Source organism: Thalassophryne amazonica, chromosome 4 (genome assembly GCF_902500255.1).
Source record: "Thalassophryne amazonica chromosome 4, fThaAma1.1, whole genome shotgun sequence".
NCBI lineage: Eukaryota > Metazoa > Chordata > Actinopteri > Batrachoidiformes > Batrachoididae > Thalassophryne > Thalassophryne amazonica.
The window spans coordinates 126,803,482-126,828,107 of record NC_047106.1 but is presented as its reverse complement, the minus strand read 5'-3'; the positions used below and the strand labels follow the sequence as shown (position 1 = coordinate 126,828,107).

General features: G+C 39.4%; 1 protein-coding gene across 1 annotated transcript in view; it reads right to left on the bottom strand.

Annotated features, from left to right (window-relative positions):
• The window catches only part of LOC117508692 (calpain-5-like), a 95,943-nt gene that overhangs the window by 53,260 nt on the left and 18,057 nt on the right, over positions 1-24,626 (bottom strand). Inside the window, exon 3 of the mRNA XM_034168505.1 lies at positions 6,807-6,938. Coding sequence (XP_034024396.1) covers positions 6,807-6,938 — 132 coding nt within the window. The remainder of the gene's footprint in view (positions 1-6,806; positions 6,939-24,626) is intronic.

Below are 24,626 nucleotides of genomic sequence, written 5' to 3'. Positions count from 1 at the left end.
TGTGACTTGGACTACCCTGGATGGCACACCAAGCACTGTACTGAGAAAATGTAAATGAATTCCCATCTTGTCAAAGGACACAAACAAGTAAAGAGTGATAAGACAATTTACATAAAATTCATTCAACACTACTGTCATCAGGATGTAGAATAACAAAACAATTCATCTTACGATTGGCAAAGATTTCTTCTGAATAGATGTCTTGTACAGTATGTTGAAATAATACTAGAGTCTTACTAAACTGAGGCAGTGTTTGCTTCTGGACCATTGATGGCTGTCAAGGCAACCAGATGCTCCACTGAGGAAAACACATCTAAAACAGGCTTTCGTTTTCCTTCAGTCAATGGAAACCTGAGTGATGCAGAGGACCTTCTGAGACCAGACAGGATGAATGAGGTAACAAGCAGTGGAAAAAACAGAAATGATGTGCACACATGCAAGTGCGCGCACGCACACACACAAAATAGTACATTCCCATCAGCTGAAACACCCAAAAGGCTGTACAAAAGAGGATCAGGTGTAATGTGAAAGGTACAGGCTGTCACACAAAAGATAAATTAATGTGAATAAATGCAAGCTTTGCAAATTAATTAATTGCACATATTTTGGGGGGTGGGGGAAGAGATGCCATCACTGGAGATGCACATCTGCACATTAAGCAGAACAATGTGAGGCACTTGGAAAACAAAGCTTGTGAGCAAAAAAATCTCCATTCATTAAAAACACTTCCAAAAACAGTTTATTGTAGAAAAATAAACTGTCTAACCTATGAATTTTGCAAAAATGGCACATCATGAACACATGGCGCATGACCCATTGCTGCACTACAATCTGTACGACCCAAATCAGAAAAAGTTGGGACAATATGTAAAATGCAAAAATCAATCAATCAATAAAGAAATAAATTTGAATTGGAAAGTGTATGACTGGTATTTTTATCTATCTATCTATCTATTATAGATAGATCAATTGATGTATTGATCAATCAATACATAGTTAATTAGAGAGTGAGAAAGGAATAAAATTATTAGATTCATCTCCAATTTACTTTCTACTATGCTTTGACTAATGAAAAACAAAAAAACAAAAACAAAAGAGACTCCACAGGGCCATGATGGCACTTATTTTTTTAGGAGGTGGGAATTTATTTTTAGAACTTATTTTGCATTCCCTCACAATTAGTTTTGAGTTTCTGCACAATACCTTTTCTTTCCCTGGCAGTACATTGTGCATTCCCATGCAGTTTTGACTACATTCTTCTCAATTAACCACTCAAAATACCCATCACAATGCAATGTTTGCACTCACTGGACTGCATGTTGTGTTCTGCGTTAAATATTCTGACATAGTAGAACTACTGAATGAAAAACATGGCTGTGCAATTAGCTACAGAAAACTAATAAGATTTCTCAGAATGCCAGAGAAAATGTCACAGTAGTCTAGTAAAATGTGTTGATTTTATTCAGCTTCAGTTACTTCACCTCAGACAACTTCACAGATACAAACTAATGCATTCCAAATGGAGGGAATATGATCTGCTCCTAAGAAAACAGGACGTACCCTGTTTTCTGTAAGAATTGGATAGGAGAGGGATTTTCCTGAGGAAAAGGAGGCAGAATTATTACTGAAAGGGGACAAATATAAACAAAGCTCAAAATACAGTTCAATGTGTGCATCTGTTCTGTAGGTTTGGTTATTTTGAGTGGCTAATTAAGATGGGGTGTAGCCAAAATGCAAAACAAGCTAGCAAAATAAATAAAAGAAATGTATTCCCACCACAGTCCTTGGGGGAAAATTCTTAGCAGTGTGAATATTTATTTATATTTTTTAAGCTATGTAGCGACAGCATACAACACGATCACTTTACTTTTGAAAGCGATCTTCCTTTTGTGAACAAATTTAAACCATATGAACCACTTTGTCCAATGTGGATACTGTGCAGATTTACACAACTTACTAAATCTGTTCAGAAATATACTGAGGCCAACATGGTCAGTTTTTCTTTTTCTGTTAGATGTTCTCATCTTGCAAGGATGTTTTTAAAATGACATTTTAAATGCACGTGTCAGTCATGTCACATGCAGTGTGACATCACCGTCTCTTGTACTGCTACTCCAATTCCAAAGAAGTTGGGACGTTGTGTGAAATGTAAATAAAAATAGAATATAATAATTTGAAAATCCTCTTCAATCTATACTCAACAAAAATATAAACGCAACACTTTTGGTTTTGCTCCCATTTTGTATGAGATGAACTCAAAGATCTAAAACTTTTTCCACATACACAATATCACCATTTCCCTCAAATATTGTTCACAAACCAGTCTAAATCTGTGATAGTGAGCACTTCTCCTTTGCTGAGATAATCCATCCCACCTCACAGGTGTGCCATATCAAGATGCTGATTAGACACCATGATTAGTGCACAGGTGTGCCTTAGACTGTCCACAATAAAAGGCCACTCTGAAAGGTGCAGTTTTGTTTTATTGGGGGGGATACCAGTCAGTATCTGGTGTGACCACCATTTGCCTCATGCAGTGCAACACATCTCCTTCGCATAGAGTTGATCAGGTTGTCAATTGTGGCCTGTGGAATGTTGGTCCACTCCTCTTCAATGGCTGTGCGAAGTTGCGACGACGAACTGGAGTCAGGTCGAGACCCCGATGAGGACGACGAGCATGCAGATGAGCTTCCCTGAGACGGTTTCTGACAGTTTGTGCAGAAATTCTTTGGTTATGAACACCGATTGTTTCAGCAGCTGTCCGAGTAGCTGGTCTCAGACGATCTTGGAGGTGAACATGCTGGATGTGGAGGTCCTGAGCTGGTGTGGTTACACGTGGTCTGCAGTTGTGAGGCTGGTTGGATGTACTGCCAAATTCTCTGAAACGCCTTTGGAGACGGCTTATGGTAGAGAAATGAACATTCAATACACGAGCAACAGCTCTGGTTGACATTCCTGCTGTCAGCATGCCAATTGCACGCTCCCTCAAATCTTGCGACATCTGTGGCATTGCGCTGTGTGATAAAACTGCACCTTTCAGAGTGGCCTTTTATTGTGGGCAGTCTAAGGCACACCTGTGCACTAATCATGGTGTCTAATCAGCATCTTGATATGGCACACCTGTGAGGTGGGATGGATTATCTCAGCAAAGGAGAAGTGCTCACTATCACAGATTTAGACTGGTTTGTGAACAATATTTGAGGGAAATGGTGATATTGTATGTGGAAAAAGTTTTAGATCTTTGAGTTCATCTCATACAAAATGGGAGCAAAACCAAAAGTGTTGCATTTATATTTTTGTTGAGTGTATATTCAATTGAATACATGACAAAGACAAGATATTTAATGTTCAAAAGGATAAACTTTACTGTTTTTGTGCAAATATCTGCTCATTATGAAATGGGTGCCTGCAACATTTAAAAAAGCTGGGACAGGGGTAACAATGCTCAAAGAACGCCTGTTTGGAACATTCCACAGGTGAACAGGTTAATTGGAAACAGGCGAGTGTCATGATTGGGTATAAAAGGAGCATCCCCACAAGGCTCAGCTGTTCACAAGCAAAGATGGGGTGAGGATCACCACTTCGTAAACAACTGCATGAAAAAAAATAGTCCAACAGTTTAAGAACAATGTTTCTCAACTTTCAATTGCAAGGAATTTAGGGATTCCATCATCTACAGTCCATAATATAATCAGAAGATTCAGAGAATCTGGAGAACTTTCCACACATAAGCAGCAAGTCCAAAAACCAACATTGAATGCCTGTGACCTTCAATCCCTCAGGCGGCATCGCATTAAAAACTGACATCATTGTGTAAAAGATTTTACTGCGTGGGCTCAGGAACACTTCAGAAAACCATTGTCAGTTAACACAATTCGTCGCTACATCTACAAGTGCAAGTTAAAACTCTACCATGCAAAGTGAAAGCCATAGATCAACAACATCCAAAAATGCCACCGCTTTCTGTGGGCCTGAGCTCATTTGAAATGGACAGACGCAAAGTGGAAAAATGTGCTGTGGTCTGATGAGTACACATTTCAGATTGTTTTTGGAAATCATGGACATTGTGTCCTGTGGACAAAAGAGGAAAAAGACCATCCAGATTGTTACCAGCGCAAAGTTTAAAAGCCAGCATCTGTGATGGTATGGGGGGGTGTTAGTGCCCATGGCATAGGCAACTTACACATCTGTGATGGCACCATCAATGCTGAAAGGTACATCCAGGTTTTGGAGCAACACATGCTGCCATCCAAGCAATGTCTTTTTCAGGGACGTTCCTGCTTATTTCAGCAAGACAATGCCAAGCCACATTCTGCAGGCGTTACAACAGCGTGGCTTTGTAGTAAAAGAGTGCAGGTACTAGACTGACCTGCCTGCAGTCCAGACCTGTTGCCCACTGAAAATGTGTGGCGCATTATGAAGCACAATATAAGATAACAGAGACCCCGGACTGTTGAACAACTGAAGTCGTACATCAAGCAACAATGGGAAAGAATTCCACCTGCAAAGCTTCAACAGTTATTGTCCTCAGTTCCCAAACGCTTATTGAGTGTTGTTAGAAGGAAAGGTGATGTAACACAGTGATAAACATACCCTTGTCCCAGCTTTTTTGAAATGTATTGCAGGCATACATTTCAAAATGAGCAAATATTTGCAAAAAAACAAGTTTATCAGTTTGAACATTAAATATCTTGTCTTTGTGGTGTGTTCAACTGAATATAGGTTGAAGAGGATTTGCAAATCATTGTATTCTGTTTTTATTTACATGTTACACAACATTCCAACTTCATTGGAATTTGGGTTGTAAACTCAAATGGACATACAGTAGTGTTCAGAATAATAGTAGTGCTATGTGACTAAAAAGATTAATCCAGGTTTTGAGGAGATTTCTTATTGTTACATGGAAAACAAGGTACCAGTAGATTCAGTAGATTCTCACAAATCCAACAAGACCAAGCATTCATGATATGCACACTCTTAAGGCTATGAAATTGGACTATTAGTAAAAAAAAAAGTAGAAAAGGGGGTGTTCACAATAATACGCTACAGACTCAAAACTATTATGTTCAAACTGCTTTTTTAGCAATCCTGTGAATCACTAAACTAGTATTTAGTTGTATGACCACAGTTTTTCATGATTTCTTCACATCTGCGAGGCATTAATTTTGTTGGTTTGGAACCAAGATTTTGCTTGTTTACTAGTGTGCTTGGGGTCATTGTCTTGTTGAAACACCCATTTCAAGGGCATGTCCTCTTGAGCATAAGGCAACATGACCTCTTCAAGTATTCTGACATATCCAAACTGATCCATGATACCTGGTATGCGATATATAGGCCCAACACCATAGTAAGAGAAACATGCCCATATCATGATGCTTGCACCACCATGCTTCACTGTCTTCACTGTGAACTGTGGCTTGAATTCAGAGTTTGGGGGTCGTCTCACAAACTGTCTGTGGCCCTAGGACCCAAAAAGAACAATTTTACTCTCATCAGTCCACAAAATATTCCTCCATTTCTCTTTAGGCCAGTTGATGTGTTCTTTGGCAAATTGTAACCTCTTCTGCACGTCTTTTATTTAACAGACGGACTTTGCGGGGGATTCTTGCAAATAAATTAGCTTCACACAGGCATCTTCTAACTGTCACAGCACTTACAGGTAACTCCAGACTGTCTTTGATCATCCTGGAGCTGATCAATGGGTGAGCCTTTGCAATTCTGGTTATTCTTCTATCCATTTTAATGGCTGTTTTCCATTTTCTTCCATGCGTCTCTGGTTTTTTTTTTGTCCATTTTAAAGCATTGGAGATCATTGTAGATGAACAGCCTACACTTTTTTGCACCTGCGTATAAGTTTTCCCCTCTCCAATCAACTTTTTAATCAAACTACGCTGTTCTTCTGAACAATGTCTTGAATGTCCCATGTTCCTCAGGCTTTCAAAGAGAAAAGCATGTTCAACAGGTGCTGGCTTCATCCTTATATAGGGGACACCTGATTCACACCTGTTTGTTCCACAAAATTGCCGAACTCACTGACTGAATGCCACACTACTATTATTGTGAACACCCCCTTTTCTACTTTTTTTTTTTTACTAATAGCCCAATTTCATAGCCTTAAGAGTGTGCATATCATGAATGCTTGGTCTTGTTGGATTTGTGAGACTCTACTGAATCTACTGGTACCTTGTTTCCCATGTAACAATAAGAAATATACTCAAAACCTGGATTAATCTTTTTAGTCACATAGCACTACTATTATATTGAACACTACTGTATTACCAGACCAGCACATCGTTTATGTGACAAAGTAGACGGTGCTCTATTCAGTTTGATAAAGGCTACAAGCATATGTACCCAAAACCATCTTATCCTCTTCCTGTACAAAAGTAGCAGGTCTTCATCACTGCATGTCGTCCTGCAACTATCTATGTTGATTTGACATGTAACAATTCTTTGTGAGTGGGACATTATCAGTGTTCATTACTCAATCAGTGGAGATCATTTTGGCATCAGGTCATGACAAAGTCCGCATTTACTGATCTAGTTCCTGACTGTAGCGGGAATAAGACAGCTGCCGTACTCGCTCTTCAGGAGAACAAAAAAAATCATTGTCAGTATAAAGGTTAAGTCGTTATTTCTCAATCTCTGTTCACACAAGAACACAATCTAGCAAAGCTAAAGAGTTACATTTACACAAAAAAAGCTTGGGTCAGTCATTGTGTATTATGCGCAATATCTGCATTTAAGGCACAACAATCACCGAGAGGATCTCAGTCATTAAAGTTGTCACACAACCGCCCTCTCACCTTCTGCCAAAGTGCTTCTATGGAGGCCAAACTCGAACAGGCGGCCACAAACCAGCAGTTACCCAGCTGGCCTTGGTACAAGTCATGAGCGCTGATGCCATCCACAAACAAATGGGGGTTGCTGCATAATTCCTGCAAAGATATATGTCACAGTTAGTGTTGTGTCCTTTTTTCTTCTTAAAAATTACAACCTCATTTTAACAACATAATGCTACACTCAGATTGGATGTGGGATTTTTTTTTTTAAGCAGTGGGGTTTTTTTTCCAATAACTGCATAGGTTTCAAAACAAATACACTGGCCCAGTAGAGGGCACTACATTTGAGTTGAGTGCATCTCAAAGGACACCTGGGTGTCATGGTTTGTGGTGGCTTGGCCCTGAAGGTTGTAGGAGGAATATGCAGACTCACAGACATAGGTGTAGAATTAAGAAAAGGGGCTTCATCTGGTAAGCAGGCAACAGGTTCGGTACACAGGGAATCAGACAACGTAGAGGAGGTACAGGCAGGTAGCAAGCTGCGGCAGAGTCCAAAAAAAACAAGCATTTTCCAAATACACGTCGTCAAGGAGTTCACAGGGCTGAGGCAGAGGCAAAGTCAAAAAACAAGCAGAGTTCAGGGATAAGACGAGGCAGAGGTCGATTACACAGGCAAGGTCATAAATACAGCAAGGCAAAACAGGACAAAGGCGTGAGGATGGAGAGTGCAAAAATGCAACAATCTGGCAAGGGACTGTGAGACTGTGAGGACTTAAATACTAGTGGAAGAATCAGGGTGTGAAATGAGGAACAGGTGTGCAGAAGGTGCTGGGAGGGGGCGTAACCGGGGAAGACAAAGCTAAGTGCAAGAAAGTGCAGTAAGCCAAAAGCAAAGTGCACTGGGCCAAGATAATTAAAAACCCAACGGTGCAAAACGTGACGTGCTTGACTAACTGTAATAAACGCAAACAAAACAGAGGGATATAACTAAAAACTAAGGTGGTGAGTCAAAGAGTGGAAAACCAGAAAACTAATGATAATATCTAAAACAAGAGGATGTGACACAGGAAAGTGAATACACTAAGCATGACAAAACAAGCTATTGACAGAATAGGAAATAAATGATTAACAAATCAAAACCAGGGACTAGGTAATGCAATGAATAACTAAACCATAAATAAATTATGAACAGAGAACAAAACAGGTAACAAAAGCATTACACAAAGTAAAGAAACAAACACAACCAAACCAAAATTTAAATGACAACGTATAATAATAAGAAAAGTAAAACCGTAAAATCCTCACTGGAAGCCTAGACTAAAACAAGGGGAAAACCCAGACATGAATCCTGGGCTGGGGCAGATCCTGACACTGGGACAGGATTTAGCAAACAAGCATGCACACGCATGTGCGTGCATGTATGTGGGGCATGCAAATCTCTTGTTAAAAATGAACAAATGCACAAAGTGTATGAATAAAAAATAAAAAAAATCAAATCAATATTTAGTGAGAAATATCTTATAGGCCCAGGGGCTCAAGGCTTAGGACACCTGTGACTACGTCACAATAACTTAACTACACCAGAGTCTCATCAAATACAGTTGACTTATTTCATACTTCTTTGACTGTGATTTGCTGATGGACATGAACAAAGTCACCAAACAGGCTCTGAGGTTCAATGGTGGTGGTGCTTGTCCTCAGATTGTGTAGTGTGAAGCTGATGTGGGTGTTACGGCTTATGGACAGAATGCCAAAACTGGCACACATTTTGTATGTTTGTCATGTGACTGTGTTTATGCATTCAAATTGTGTTAATTTTTCCCCTTTTACCGACAGGCACGGCTTTTTAACTTTTAACTGCAACAATGCAATCTTTTTCTTCAAGCAAAGGTGGTGTTGACACACACACACACACACACACACACACACACACACACACACACACACACACACACACACACACACACCTTGTCTGTTGCAATACTTCAAAGCATATATGCATATAATGGCATGCAGAGGTGGGGTGACACACACAGACAACAACGGCAAAACATTTCCAGCAGTCCGGAGGTTGTGACTTCTGTGCATGTCAGCACAAGTGCAAAGCTATGAGCTTGTGTCAGTTGAGACAGTTCAAACACACTGCTCATGATCCCACCCTAAAGATACACACAAGAACACTGAAGGATAAAGTTACAATCTCCACTATTAACTCATTGGTAATGTGTTGTGGGTCACAAAACAGGGTCTAGGGATAGAAGAAGAGAAGAAGAGTGGGGGGTGCAGTTAAGGTAAACCTGGGCTTACACTGTGCGGGTTTTGGCCCCTTTTCAGCTGGTTTTTCACTCGTGCGAGAATTTTCTGCATCACGCTGAGTTTCAGCTTAATTGTGCGTCCTGCATCGTGTAGTATACATGGAGTAACGAGCTGTGTTTAACCTCTCACGACCACCTCCCAATCGGTAATTGTATAGTCGAATGAAAATCAAACCTGTTGGATATTCTGGTCGGCCCTCGTAAGGGTATCGAGCCGATTTACCCCAACCTCTCGCGCTGCACATGTGCAAACAATGGAGAGAGCATAAACAATCATCTCTTTGGGAGAGCAGCTTCTATTTCTTTTTCCCCCTTATTCTTCAACTCATGTAAAGTCTTGTATTGTTTTTTTTGTTGTTGTTAAAACTTTGATGTCACCCATCGAGTTTTTGTAAAAATAAGAAATGTAAATGAAGTTTAAAAAAAAGAAAAAGAAAAAAAAGCTGTTTACATTTTCCTTCTGAAAACACGAGTACGACGTGTGGTTTTTGAAAGTACAATGTGAGTAGTCAGATCGCATCAGAGCACTGGGCCGTAGTGTGAGAACATACAACCCCTGGCAAAAATTATGGAATCACCGGCCTCGGAGGATGTTCATTCAGTTCTTTAATTTTGTAGAAAAAAAAAGCAGATCACAGACATGACACAAAACTATAGTCATTTCAAATGGCAACTTTCTGGCTTTAAGAAACACTATAAGAAATCAGGAAAAAAAATTGTGGCAGTCAGTAACGGTTACTTTTTTAGACCAAGCAGAGGGAAAAAAAATATGGAATCACTCAATTCTGAGGAAAAAATTATGGAATCATGAAAAACAAAAAAACGCTCCAACACATCACTAGTATTTTGTTGCACCACCTCTGGCTTTTATAACAGCTTGCAGTCTCTGAGGCATGGACTTAATGAGTGACAAACAGTACTCTTCATCAATCTGGCTCCAACTTTCTCTGATTGCTGTTGCCACATCAGCTTTGCAGGTTGGAGCCTTGTCATGGACCATTTTCTTCAACTTCCACCACAGATTTTCAATTGGATTAAGATCCGGACTATTTGCAGGCCATGACATTGACCCTATGTGTTATATGTTTTTGCAAGGAATGTTTTCACAGTTTTTGCTCTATGGCAAGATGCATTATCATCTTGAAAAATGATTTCATCATCCCCAAACATCCTTTCAATTGATGGGATAAGAAAAGTGTCCAAAATAGCAACGTAAACTTGTGCATTTATTGATGATCTAATGACACCCATCTCCCCAGTGCCTTTACCTGACATGCAGCCCCATATCATCAATGACTGTGGAAATTTACATGTTCTCTTCAGGAGTCATCTTTATAAATCTCATTGGAACGGCACCAAACAAAAGTTCCAGCATCATCAGCTTGCCCAACGCAGATTCGAGATTCATCACTGAATATGACTTTCATCCAGTCATCCACAGTCCACGATTGCTTTTCCTTAGCCCATTGTAACCTTGTTTTTTTTCTGTTTAGGTGTTAATGATGGCTTTCGTTTAGCTTTTCTGTATGTAAATCCCATTTCCTTTAGGCTGTTTCTTACAGTTCGGTCACAGACATTGACTCCAGTTTCCGCCCATTCATTCCGCATTTGTTTTGTTGTGCATTTTCGATTTTTGAGCCATATTGCTTTAAGTTTTCTGTCTTGACGCTTTGATGTCTTCCTTGGTCTATCAGTATGTTTGCCTTTAACAACCTTCCCATGTTGTTTGTATTTGGTCCAGAGTTTAGACACAGCTGACTGTGAATAACCAACATCTTTTGCAACATTGTGTGATGATTTACCCTCTTAAGAGTTTGATAATCCTCTCCTTTGTTTCAACTGACATCTCTTGTGTTGGAGCCATGATTCATGTCAGTCCAATTGGTGCAACAGCTCTCCAAGGTGTGATCACTCCTTTTTAGATGCAGACTAACGAGCAGATCTGATATGATGCAGGTGTTAGTTTGGTCTAAAAAAGTAACCATTACTGACTGCCACAATTTTTTTCCTGATTTCTTATAGTGTTTCTTAAAGCCAGAAAGTTGCCATTTGAAATGACTTTAGTTTTGTGTCATGTCAGTGATCTGCTTTTTTTCTACAAAATTAAACAACTGAATGAACATCCTCCGAGGCCGGTGATTCCATAATTATTGCCAGGGGTTGTAAATCATGTGCTCTGAACTTTTACACCCTGCGGTTTTGTCGCACAGTTTGAGCTGGAGCAGAGTACGACTGAAAATATCGTACAGTGTCTGCCCAGTTTAAGAGTAACGCCTCATCCACACAGAAACAGAACTTTGTCAAAAAGTGTTTTGTAAACACTGCACTGTGTCAAGAGCTAGGCAAAAACGTGGTCGAGAGACAGGCTGGGTTCAAAAACACTGAGATACTATATCATAGGCTGAGGCAAAAACTGGGTCCAGTAAACAAAGCAAGGTCGAAACACACTGAGGCAGAAACAAGACAAAATCAAGAGGCTGGAACTTGGATACATGGATTACGACAAACTGGCAAGGAGTGGAGAAAGTGAAGGCCTTAAATACACAGGTGGGGTAATTAGGTTAACAAGGTGCACATGTGGAAGAAAGGTGTGGTCAGGTGAATCCAAGAGGAGGGAAGAGATGCAATAAAGTGAGGGACTGATGAAGGCAGACAGACAAAGATGAAACAGGCAGGTACAAGAGTGTAAGTGAACACACGGGGAAAACAAAGACAAAGATGAAAGAGGTAGGTGCAAGAGTGTAAGTGAACACGGGGGAAGACACAAACAAAGATGAAACAGTCAGGTGCAAGAGTGTAAGTAAAGGACATACAAAAGGAGAACAAAATCAGTGACTACTTTAGGTAACAAACTAAACACATGGCTGAAGTATAAAATATAATAACCATAACAAAGTAACGTTTAGATAAACAGCGTAATTGCATAACAGAAAACAAAACTCAAGACAACTGTATAAAATGTAACACAAAAAAGGAATGAAACAATGAAAGACTACATAAGAAGCAGTAAATAAAACCAGAAACAAAAGCATAATACAATGAAAAAAACAATAACTGGACAGAGACTACAATTGAATAACAGAAAGACAGAATACTGAACAGAAAATAAATGACGAACTCAGAATGAAACTAATAAATAGAAAATTGAGCTGTGGAAAGGGGAAATAAGAGAACCTACCCCACCCCGGGGTCGGAACCTGACATAGAGAAGAATGCAATCAAAAAAAAAAGAAAAAAAAAATCAGCCAGAGTTGCATAGGTCCTCTTTAACAGTATTCTTATCAGTACTTTTTAGAGGGGGGGGGAATCAAATTAAGAAAACAAATGCTAAACAATACTTTATTGTCTATATACCATCTACAAAGAGGAATTGATGCTCACTCTGTTCAGATCACTGGAGTCTCACTTGCATTCCCACATTTACAATAATTTGTTGATGCTCACTCTACAAACCAAAGAAGCTTGAGTCTAATCCTTGTGTGGGTTCAAAAAAAATACACATGTGCAACAGCAAAAGGATTTTCATATAATAAAACAAATCAGATCTATGCTCAAATTTCACAGCCACCTTCTGGCAAAGTGTTGAAAAGGTTCATGCTGTCTTTATAAGAAAACCCATTCTGTACAACTCCACCATGAAGCTGTATAAGTGGGGACACAACAGACAAAACCTGCACTGTGGACAGTTCATCCAATTCCAGCAACAGAAGCTTATATGTATTTACTTCAGATTTGTTATGGGCGTGACGTATCAGCGTGACGTGCACACCAGAGACATATTTATAAACAATTAACACCCATGTGTTTGCAATTATAATGGGTGGACATAATGCACATGCTTTTACGCATGTGCAAAGTGATGCGTAAAATGGCACATTCAAATATGTTGTTTGTTATTATTACATCCAAGGACATAATAAAATCATCGTTTATTTATTCATCTGTCTGTCTGTTAACAGAATTATGTCAAAAATACTGCACGGATTTTGACGAACGTTTCACCACAGATACATATTAGGCCATGGAAGACTCCATTACATTTTGGAGGTAATCTGGTTCTGGATTCTGGATCAAGATTTCACTTTATATAGGCTTTAACGAATTACATCAAAACTACTGCACAGATTTTCACCAACGTTACACCATAGATAGATATTAGGTCATGAAAGACTCCACTAAATTTTGGAGGTGATTCGGATTCAAGATCAGAATTTCAATTTTTACATTTCACTTTGTCAGATTTTGAGGATTACGTGAAAACTACTTCACTACACATTGGTGATAGGCCTTGGAAGACTCCATTAAAATCCGGAGGTGATCTGGATCTGTATCCGGATTCGGGATCAGGATAATGGTTAAATGGACTGCATTTATATAGCTCTTTTCCATCTGCATAAGACACTCAAAGTGCTTTACCAATAATGCACGACGATATATGTTTTTATTTATGTCCATGTAAATACAGCAATCAGACACACGCGCCTCACAGTGGACAGTTGTTAGTCCATAACTGTCCAAACACAGTAGGTGTTGTGTAGCTGGAATGTCCAGAATGACAGATCACCACAGCTGCTTCTGTTGGAAGCCACGCCTCCCATGAGTGGAGGGCACACACCCACGTGTCAGTGTGTATGTTTGCAAAGTCACACTCGTGAGGAACTCAGACAAATTTCACAGCAGTACGACAGTGATTGTCTGCAGTCTCTTGTTGTGCCAAGAATGCATCTGGCCACACATTTTCTAAGTGCCATGCGTGCGGTGTTAGGTGTTTGTGCGTGTACCCTGGAATTTGGCTGGAACCTGCCGCGAGAGGGTGCAATGGGTTCGCACAGCGCACACTTTGTCTTGTCAGTTGTAGGAACAGGTGTATGAGGCCTTGGCGACAAGGACAACATTACACGGTTTGCACACAATTCCTGCATCATGCGCACTAAGTGTGCACTTCATCCAAACTTCGCACTATGTGTGAAGGGACTTTAAAGTCGTGCATGTCACAAACTGTCAGTGGCGGTGCACCTCAAGTTTTTAACTTCAGTGTGTGCACTGTTCTGGCCCGACAGCATTTACGCCTTCACACACACACGCTCCCATGCATATTTTTCCAGTTCCACGTTTATTCTGTGTAACAGGGCACCAAATAAACTATCCCTGCATGTCTCCATGTAATTTCCAGTCATCTGTGGCACACGCTCAATATAAATTATTTTCTGTGTTCATGTTGTCTGAGGTGATGGCGTGTGCAATCCCAGCTCCAGGGCCTATTTACATAGATTTCCATATTTAAATAGGGGCACGGCTAGGGCGGAGTTTGGTGCATGTGCATATGCGCTCAATTCCACATTGAGTGGGGGTGTATAAACAGAACGTACTTGGATCCATGTGTACGCACAATTTGATACGTCTGGATATTTTTGTGCTTATGCCAGTTTCTGGGTTTTGGCATATGCCACGTTTCAGTAGGAAGGCAAGTCTTTGTACACGAGGCTCCTGGTCATGTTGGCAAGCTGTCAGGCATATAATAACTTGAAGATGGAGATTAGCCACAGCACTCAGTCAGCAATCTTAAGGTAAACAGAGGTAAAGAAGCAACAAATGATACAGATGGAATACACCAATGTCACACACACCCAACAGGATCATTAAGTACTCAGACTCAGTTACTACACAGTACACGACCCATAGATGTTCGTCATGGACAGATTCTGCAACTATTTTAAGAAACAGGAATTAAATTTACTCCATTTTGAAAACAAGTACTTCAAAACTAAAACCTAAATTGTACTTTAATTACTTAGTGACAGGGTAACAGAGGTGGGTAGGGACACATTACATTTACTCTGTTACATGTACTTATGAGAGTTATTTGTTTTACAGAATACTTATTACTCCTACTCAGTTACATGTATCATGAATAAAAATGCACTCTCACTTTGTTACATTGGGCAACACGTGATGCTACTTTTACTCGTTTATAAGTAATATTAAATTTGTTTTTGTTAAACACATAGCAGAGCTCTCACATTGACTTTTTGACCAAGAGCAGCAGCACAGAATGAATGGTGGAGCAGCCCTGCCCTCGCCACACTCAACAATTGCTCAGCAATTTGTAATGTGTAAAGTTCTTAACATGCAGATTCATTGGTGGTATGGTATTTTCAACATCAGCATGTGATAGCATTTTGTCATAAAAGGGGGAATGAATATTTTTAATGTTCACAGTCTGCTGCAGGAACACATTAGCACAGCAGTGTCGTGCTTAACTTAAAACGTTGAAAATATTCTGCATTTAATGGCAAAGTGCTGTCATGTACTGCTGTTGAAAGTGTCGCATCACTAATGCAGGTTTTAATCCAAACATTCAGAAATTTATCATCGCACAGACTGCAGAGTGGAAAATGTGATGGCTGCTGGACTTGAACTAAAGTTATGGAGTCTCAGAGCAGACAAATGATCTACAGAATCTATTCATGAAGTTTTCTGTCCAAAACAGAAGTTTTTTTTTGTTTACATGGAATGATACTGTCAACAGGTCAACCTCAGATGCACGCACATCTACAATAGAATAGATGTTTATTGTCATTGCATTTATGCAGTGAAATTCTGGTGGCACTTTCCAAACAGCTATATACAAAAAACAACACAGCAGCAGCTTTAAAAAAAAAACATGGAACAGCTTCACAGGATGGCAAGACCTTCTTAAAATACCAAAACAACAACAAACGTATGTTAGGGTGCTCTTTGCAGATTTTAGCAATCCATGCTTTTGTCACAGAAGTCACAGGTTTCACAATGGGGTGCCTATGGAGAAGCTGTGACTTTTGTGACAGAGAAGCATGGAATTGCCCAGTGTAGGGGTGCCCAACCTTTTCTGAACCGAGCTCTACTTTTAAATTTGACAGTGTATCAAAATGCATCAAGCCATATTGAACGCCATAGCGTAGCCGCAATTTATTGTTCACCAACACAATTTTCTGGCACAAATATAAAGTTTTAACAGTAATAATACATGATTGCAGTAAATGTGCGTGGTGCAAAGAATAAGCACAAGTAGGCCTAGGACTGGCCTGTAACAACACAAGAAACAACTCAAATAATACAATACTTAATTCATGTTGGAAAAGTACCCTACCTTAGTGGGATTTCTGGCACTGAGAGGAGGCAGATCGTCTCTCGTAATCTGGACAGTAGGAGCTGAGTGCCAGCTGTAAGCAGGCTGCAAGGTGGTCATCTGTCATGGTGGATCTCTATTTTGACTTGATGATTTTCATGTGTGAAAAGGCAGACTCACACAGATAAGTTGATCCAAAAAGCGCAGTCAAATTCTGTGCAGTTTGTCTGAGACTGGGGTATTTCTCTTTAGATAAACATCCAAACCAGGTGTTGCTCTGGATTTCACATCAATGTCATTTTTCAGTGTGAGGATCTCAACAGTAAAGAGATTCAGGTTGAAGAGTAATGCTATTTTGGACATTATACAGTCCACATCCGTATTTTCCTCAAATGGAAAACAGAGAAAAGTGAGAACAGTCTCAATGGAAGCAAAATCAGTAAAGCGCCTATCAAATTCTGACAAGATGCTCTGCACTTGCTCAGCATAACGTGCACTCTCAGGCTCAGCACAGTCTTTGCCCTGACACTTAAGTTCTGAATCCATGTGTGGAAAGTTCTGTAGATCACACTGTTGCAACCTGCTTGATAGCAAGTGTAACTTGCTTTTAAACGTGTTCACGGAGCTGATCATGATGATGATGATGATGGGTTTGTCTTTACCCTGCAATTCTAGACTCAAGTTATTGAGCTTGTCAGTCAGATCAATAAGAAAGACTCAATCCAAGAGCCACTGACTGTCTTCAGACATGCTGAATTTAGGGCTGAAACGAATCCCTGTACCGAATCCCTGCTTGTTTATTCAGCATATTCAGCATGAGTTGAATGTTTCAGAAATTCTTTAATTTTGGGCAACAAAACCATTCCAGAAATTTCCCTCAGCTGAGCCATCAAACATCTGTGTGCGGCAGCAGATCTGTGTGTTTTGCACCTGTCTCCTCCAGCTGTGCACAAAATAATCGCCTCTGCAGACTCCTGGCTCGAAAAGAACACACAATTTTGTTGGCCACATCCATAACATCTTCCATATTTAAAATTTTCAGTGGCGGACGGCATGTGTTTTCCACCAATGATAAAGGGGTAGACTTGCTTTTCCCCCGGCTAGAGGTGACAGAAGAGGTAGATGTTCACACACGCATCGAAGGCAGTGCCTCCACAATCAAATACGTGGGTGTGTGATCATTTTTATTTGGCTTAGGTTGTGCATTTTCCACCAAATGATAAAGGGAAATTCATGTTTTTTCCCTTGTAATTGCTCCGAGGAAAGAGGCAGAGAACCTCCTGTTTGTGCGCACACTGGGCCAAGCAATTGGTCGAAGCACCACTCCACACATTAGCATAATATTCAGGAAAAAGCCTGGCCAAAATTATTAATCATTATTCAAGTTTTACTGGGTCTATCAACAAAATTTTTAAACTGGTTTATAGGTTGAAGTCTGCACTTTCAACAAGAGTGTGGGGAATTTGATGGGAGGACCGCATAATTCAGTCACGTGACTTTGATGTGTCTCCGCATCAAATGACTCCTAATAGTTAAAAATACAGCTAATAAGTGTAAAACAGAGTGAACAAGCTAAGTAACAAATAATAAATACATACCTCACAACACAACCACATTCCGATCATTTCACTTATTAAACGGCACACAGCAGTCACAGAGAATATCCTCCTGCTGTCTGATGCTGCTTCCAGCTTGAGAGGGCTTTGAGCCTTACATACTTTAGAGTTCCTCAAGTTCCACATAATGCCCATTAAACATCAGCTTGCCATCATCGCTTCTGTATCTTTTGATTCATTCATTTGTCCAGCCACAGTCAATAAGCTGGTAAACACAGACATCGCTAACAGCTAGCAGTGCTAACTGCTTCAAAGACCCTATATGCAGCAGGAAGAATAGACCATTGTTGCATTGTTTGGCGCATGCATGATAAGTCCACCTGAGGTCTCTCGCATGGAACACCTTGGGGTATAAGGTGTTAAACTAGCACTTCTCGGACATGCATGCACCACGTAAGCTCCACAGACATGCTGAATCTAGGGCTGAAACGATTAGTCGAGTAACTCGAATAATTCTATTACAAATGTTTGAGGCAAGTTCTGTGCCTCAAAGCTTTGTTTAACATTGTAGTACATATGCCAGGCCTGTGTGTGGTGCTGTAACATCCCCAGAAAAAAAAAAACAGAAGACTAGAACATTCACCTAGCTCTGTAAGAGCTCATCAATATAGCACCAGAAGCTACAACTTTCCAATGCGACACAGAGTAAAATAAAGCCTTTTAAGAGAGAGTGGGTCCACGCTGATAATCTGAAATAGACCTACTGCGCATTTCAAAAGAAGCAGTGTGTTTGTGTATTTAAATTCAGATTTGATCAGCGTTTTCATCAACAGGGTGCAGAGCGTATTTAGCAATGTGGTTTTGGTGGAAAAGATGCACTCCAGAGCCCAGTTTTTCACAGACTGTGCTCACGTTCACATGCAGCCTGACTGACTAGATTACACCGACCGTCTGCACTTACCATCCGGGAAATATCCAAAACTTGTAAAGATGTGAAAAATAAATAATTACCCAGGAAAACAGAAAGGGATACCCTAAATTTGACAATCTGTGTGATGGCACAGCAACACTGTGCCATTGCTTAGGGAGAGCCGTGTACTATTGATGTTGTTTGCTATACAGAGAATTCATTAAAAGTAAATCAAGAGAGGCAGAGATTAAATATAAGGGCAATAAAAATAAATTAACAACTATTATGCCGAACTATTAAAAAAAAAAAAAATCATACTTTGAAAAAAATACTAAACAATAATAAAAACAACATAAAGGAAACATGGAAAATACTGAATAATATTACAGCAAATGAACCCAAATCAAATAACTACACAACATACTTTACTTATAATGACAAAGATGAATATAACATGAGCCAAGTAGTGAATAGTTTCAATAATTTTTTTTTCTAATGTTGGGCCAGATCTGGCAGCTAAAATTCCACCCAGGAAAAATCAACAATTAATTGACAGAAATTCACACACGTTTCTTGGCCCAGTAGATGAAAGGGAAATTATTAATGTAGTTAGTACATGTAAAATTAAAGTCAGCTGATCATAATGATGTACATATGCCCTTAGTAAAGCAAATAATTACTAAAAATCACAAAACCATTATTCACTTTTTAATAAATCATTTCAAACTGGAATTGTTACAAATGGTATGAAAGTGGCAAAAGTGATACCTTAATTTAAATCTGGTAGCAAGCATTGTTTTACTAATTACAAGCCTGTGTCTCTGTTGTCACACTTTTCAAAAGATATTGGAAAAGCTTTACTACAGCAGACTGGAGAAATTTATAGAACAACACAACTTGCTTGATGAAAGTCAATATGGTTTGAGAGTGAAAAAGTCCACTGCACTGGCATTGCTCGATTCAACAGAAGAGACTAATAAACATGTGGACCAAAGGGAAATAGTAATAGGTTTATTTACTGACCTAAGAAAGGCTTTTGACACAATTGATCACAACATATTATTTCAAAAGATGGAACCGTATGGGATCACAGGGGTAGCTCTGAACTGGATTAAAAGTTACTTACAAAACCAGAAGCAGTTTGTTAAACTCGGCGCTGTGTTGCTGCTGTGTTGTGTATGTAAATTGTTTGGTATAATTGTTGCTATTATTACTGCTATTATTATTGTTATATTATTGTTACTATTGTTATTAGTATTACTATTATTATTATTTGCAAACTTGTGTGACAGAGTATTTTGAAATCAACTGATGATATATATGTATATAGCAAATGGTAAAATGGGTGGGTGTTTATAAGGTTTTGCTTCAGTCTACACCCCTTCGGCTGCACAAAACTGGAAAATGGCTGAGTTTTGTTTTTTGTTTTGTTTAATGAGACATGTCTTCTTTTCTTTGTTGTTGTTAAGTATGTGTGTGTGTGTGTGTGTGTGTGTGTGTGTGTGCGACGCTAAATAAATTCATTCAAATTCATTAATTTGTTTAAAAATGCAAAAATACCTTTTATCCAATTACGCGATTAATGGATTAAATAACTGCTAGAATACTCTATTTCTATTTTGTACTGAATGTATGTAAAGTAATAAACATTTACTTACATGATCCTCTGCTTTCATGTGAATGTACTGTGCACCTTTTACTTCACTCTGTAATTCTGCCTTTGTGCTTGTGTTATGCAGCCCAAACATAGCCTTTAGGATAAGACTTTATTGATCTCACAGTGTAGAAATTCATATGTTATGTCAGCTCTTAAAAAAACACACAAGATGAGTGTGAGTAGAGGAAAATGTGCATCAAACAGCGTGTGGAAAGATAAGCAATAATAATACTTGTAACAATACAATAAAATAAGAAAATGAGGTAAAAAATGTTTATCAAACAGCGTGTGCAAAGATAAGCAATAATAAAAATACTTGTAACAATACAATAAAATAACAAAGAGGTAGTATATATACACACACACACACACATATATATATATATATATATATATATATATATATATATATATATATATACATACACACATACACACACACACATATATACATATATATATATATATGCATATATAAACATGATTGGGATTACTCTTTACTCTTGCTATGTAATCTATTCTTGCTGTGTAAGATCTATAATGTATGATCAAAATTTGGATTGTTGAAGAAAATTGTTATAGTTTCACATCTCCTTCAGATTTTGTAGCAAAATGCACCAGTTGATCTAAGTTAACTTTTTATTTTGATTGACCAATCAAATGATTATTAAAACATCACAACACAGATTAAACACACTATTAATACCGACTGTTTTGTTTCTTAAAGACGGTTTGTACATATCTGCTATATAAGGGCATAGTGTCGCTACAGTAACTCTCGCTGTGGACCTGCTCTGCTCTGCCTCTCTTTCTGTGCGTTGCTCCGGTTAAATTAAAAGACGTCTATCTAACATAAAAATAGCACGTGGACACTGCATACTTTTACACGTCTCCTTTGTTGACGGAATTTCATTCACGAAGTTAGTGGTGTGACTTAGTGGCACAGCGGGGTCATTGTAATCTGCAAACAGTGGCTCAGTTATTTAAGGCACAGGATTGAAAAAACTGCCAGTCTTCTCGAACATTTTAAATCACTAGACCGAAAACAATTTTAACTCGACATTGGTCTAGCAGGGGAAAATATCAACTACACATATCAATGGTTTCTGGTCCATGTGCTTGGACCAGTGGATTTCTCTACCTCCATAAAGAGGCTAAAATCATGTTGGTGCATGCTATAACAGTAGCCAGTTTGCTAATGTGATCTTATCTGCAGCAAATGTTATAGCTAAGTAGTATAATACACAATTATAGACTTTTGATTTCGGTGTACCCGTATTATGCGGGCCTGGTCAGGATGGGGTTCACTGAGGCCTTGGCCTGTTTTATTATATGGTAAACAAGAAAATTGGGAGTTTGTCAAACATACTAAAACTGAAAACTCAATCTCAAGTTTCAACTCTTTATTATTACTGTCATACTGCACCAACAGGTCCAAAATACTTCATGAGCACAATCTCTAAAGCCCATTTCACACCAGGGCTGCCTCGAGCTTCCTGCGGTGTCATGAAGACGTAGGAGTGTCTGCGTCAGGTGCGCGCTGCAGACACACTGTGCACTCTGATTTATCTTCTAGTTTATATTTGTTCTTGTGCTGAGCTGCTGAGCTGCTGGTCTGCGCTCTGAGTTCTGTTATAGTTTATCTTTCCTACTTTGACCGAGAGATGCGCGTGCCCACATGCTCAAACGAACCGTCTGTGAGTAAATGTGGAGATATCTGGAGTTATACTTGATGTGGACATGTCCTGTGTCTGGCAATCGGTCTGTGAGCAGGACTTATGTCCTTTAACACAGTGATGAGAGAGTTTGCGGACAGCGAGGAGCACAGGCAGCCTTCTTTTAATTGTTCACATGTGCGCGCACGAACGAATCATCCATGAGTGGACTGGAGATGTCCGGACTTTTTACTGAACATGGACATGTCCTGTCTCTGGCAATCAGTCTGTGAGCAGGACTTTTACGGACTGTATTTAAACACATTTGTGAGAGAAGACCGAGGAGCTGCTGCAGCCAGCAGCGTTTTTTTTTTCTGTGCCCTTAGATTTTACTGCCTTGTGTACACGGTGTCGTCATGACAACGCACAAGCAACTCGAAGCGGGCCAAAGCAGGCGTTGTATCGCGTTATTTGATTGGTTGTTATCGATAGAAGGTGCCGCTTGATTGGCTAGCGCTACGCTGCACGCGAGGTGTACTCGGCTCCACCATCCATCAACTCGGCTCCACCAGTGGTCAACTCTGCATGTGGTACAGCTCAGAAAGTGGCGAATGGGCCAATCAGAAGGTGGAAAAATCACATACCATATAATAAAGTAACTTATTTGACTATTACATTTAAAATAGTAGAACCCTCCCAGAAGAAAAGGAACAACCACAAATTAATAAAAAAATTTTTTTGCTGTTCTTCCAGCAATAGAAGTGTTTTTTGAGTGAAATTCAGCAGATTTAGGACATACACTACTGTAAAAGGTGTTTTTTATGATATTCTACAAATGTCTGTGTTGTAATATTTCTTAAATTTTGGTTTTACATTATTGTTTGGTGAGTATACTTTACTCATTCTGTCATGATCTAGCTCATTTAGGCCAGCTGTTATGATTCTGGACTTTTTTTCCCACTTTCATGTTCTGAGCCTTTTGTCTTTTAGTCATACGTATATAGTCCTGCTTAGGTTATGTCTGGTGTTGTTTCATGTTCATGTCAGGTCATCATGCTTATGTTATCTTTGGTTTTGTTTCTATTTCATCCTCTTTGTATTTGTTCACACTTAGTCACTTTAGACTTAGTTTATTCTGCTTATCATATTTATTGTATTATGTGTTAGTCACATGTTTTTGTTATTTCCCTTCAGTTATCTTGTTTTCTTTACTGCACTATTCTATAGTCACTGGCTACATTATTCTCTGTTTGATTTTGCTTTGCCACTTTGTTTGTTTGTTACTTTCATACTTTTGACATTGTTCACTTCAATTCTGGTTTTGTTCAGCCAGTTTGTGTTTTTGATCATTAGTTTTTCACTTGTTTATTTTTCTCATTTCATTTGTGAGTTCAGTTACGCTATAATCTTGGGTTTTGTTTTCAGTTCTCGTGTTCATGCTCTGTCCTGGTTATAGTTGTATTCTGTCCATGGTTTCTGTTATTGCCTCATCTTCTTTGATTGCCCCTGCACCAGCACTTGTGTCTTAGTCTCTCACTGACTCTTTCTGCTCTGTGTTTCCATCCACTTCCGCTCTTGCACCTGCTCACGTGTCTTTGTCTCTTTCATCACTCCACTGTTTTCCTGCCTTCACTCTTGCACCATGCATAATCTTTGTTCACTTGCCATGCCCCCACCCAGAACTTTCACTGATGCCTGTGTCTTGTTTCACTAATTACACCACCAGTTATTTAAGCCCTCACAGTCTCACAGCTCACTGCTAGATTGTTGAATGTATTTCACTTACCAGCCCTCATGTCCTGTCTTGCTTTCTGATCAGCCTGCCGGTATTTGACCTTGTTTTGCCTTCGACCACGTTTTTTGTCTCTGCCTCTGATTGCCACCACGCCGTGTATTTTGACCTCAGCCTGTTTGTTTGACCAAGCCTCAGCCTTATGTCTGTCTGTGCCTTTGCTTCGCTGCTGGACTGCCTGTGTACTGAATCCCTGCTTGTTTATCCCATTAAACTCTATTCTAACTGCATTCGCTGTGAGAGTTTGCATTTGTGTGCACCCGGTTTGTGCCACGCCCTGATACATACAGTATTTTCATGGTCTGATGCTGCTCGGGCTTCATTCATCCCATCCAGACTATGCACGGTGTCACCCACGCTCCGCCTCTCTATCCAAACATGAGTTAGTTGTGATAGAGGCAGAGTAATCGCTGTTAACGTGTCAACATCCAACCCAGCAATTTCATGACTGTGCTCATTAATGATTAGGCACTGAAAAAAATAGACATTAAAGAAATATATTTCTCTGCATACACACAAGCATCCTGGTAAGAGGTTTTGATGTCATGAGGTGAAAAAATGTCCTCGAGTATATTGTTGATGAAATGAGTTTAAAAACTAATTACCCATTTTCACAGATTTTAAAAGGACATGTCGCAAGTTATTTAATGCTCCAGTTAGCAACACAACATCAAAGTATTCATGAGTGCAAGTCTATCCCTGCACGTGGTAATAATTAGTGGTCACTGATGTATTTTACTGCTAATTATTTCTCTCACTCAGAGTTAGTACATGCAGTTCCAGTTACTCTGCATTTCTCAGCATGTGACATGCATTTTAGAAAAAGCTGAAACATCCTGATGGCCACCAGA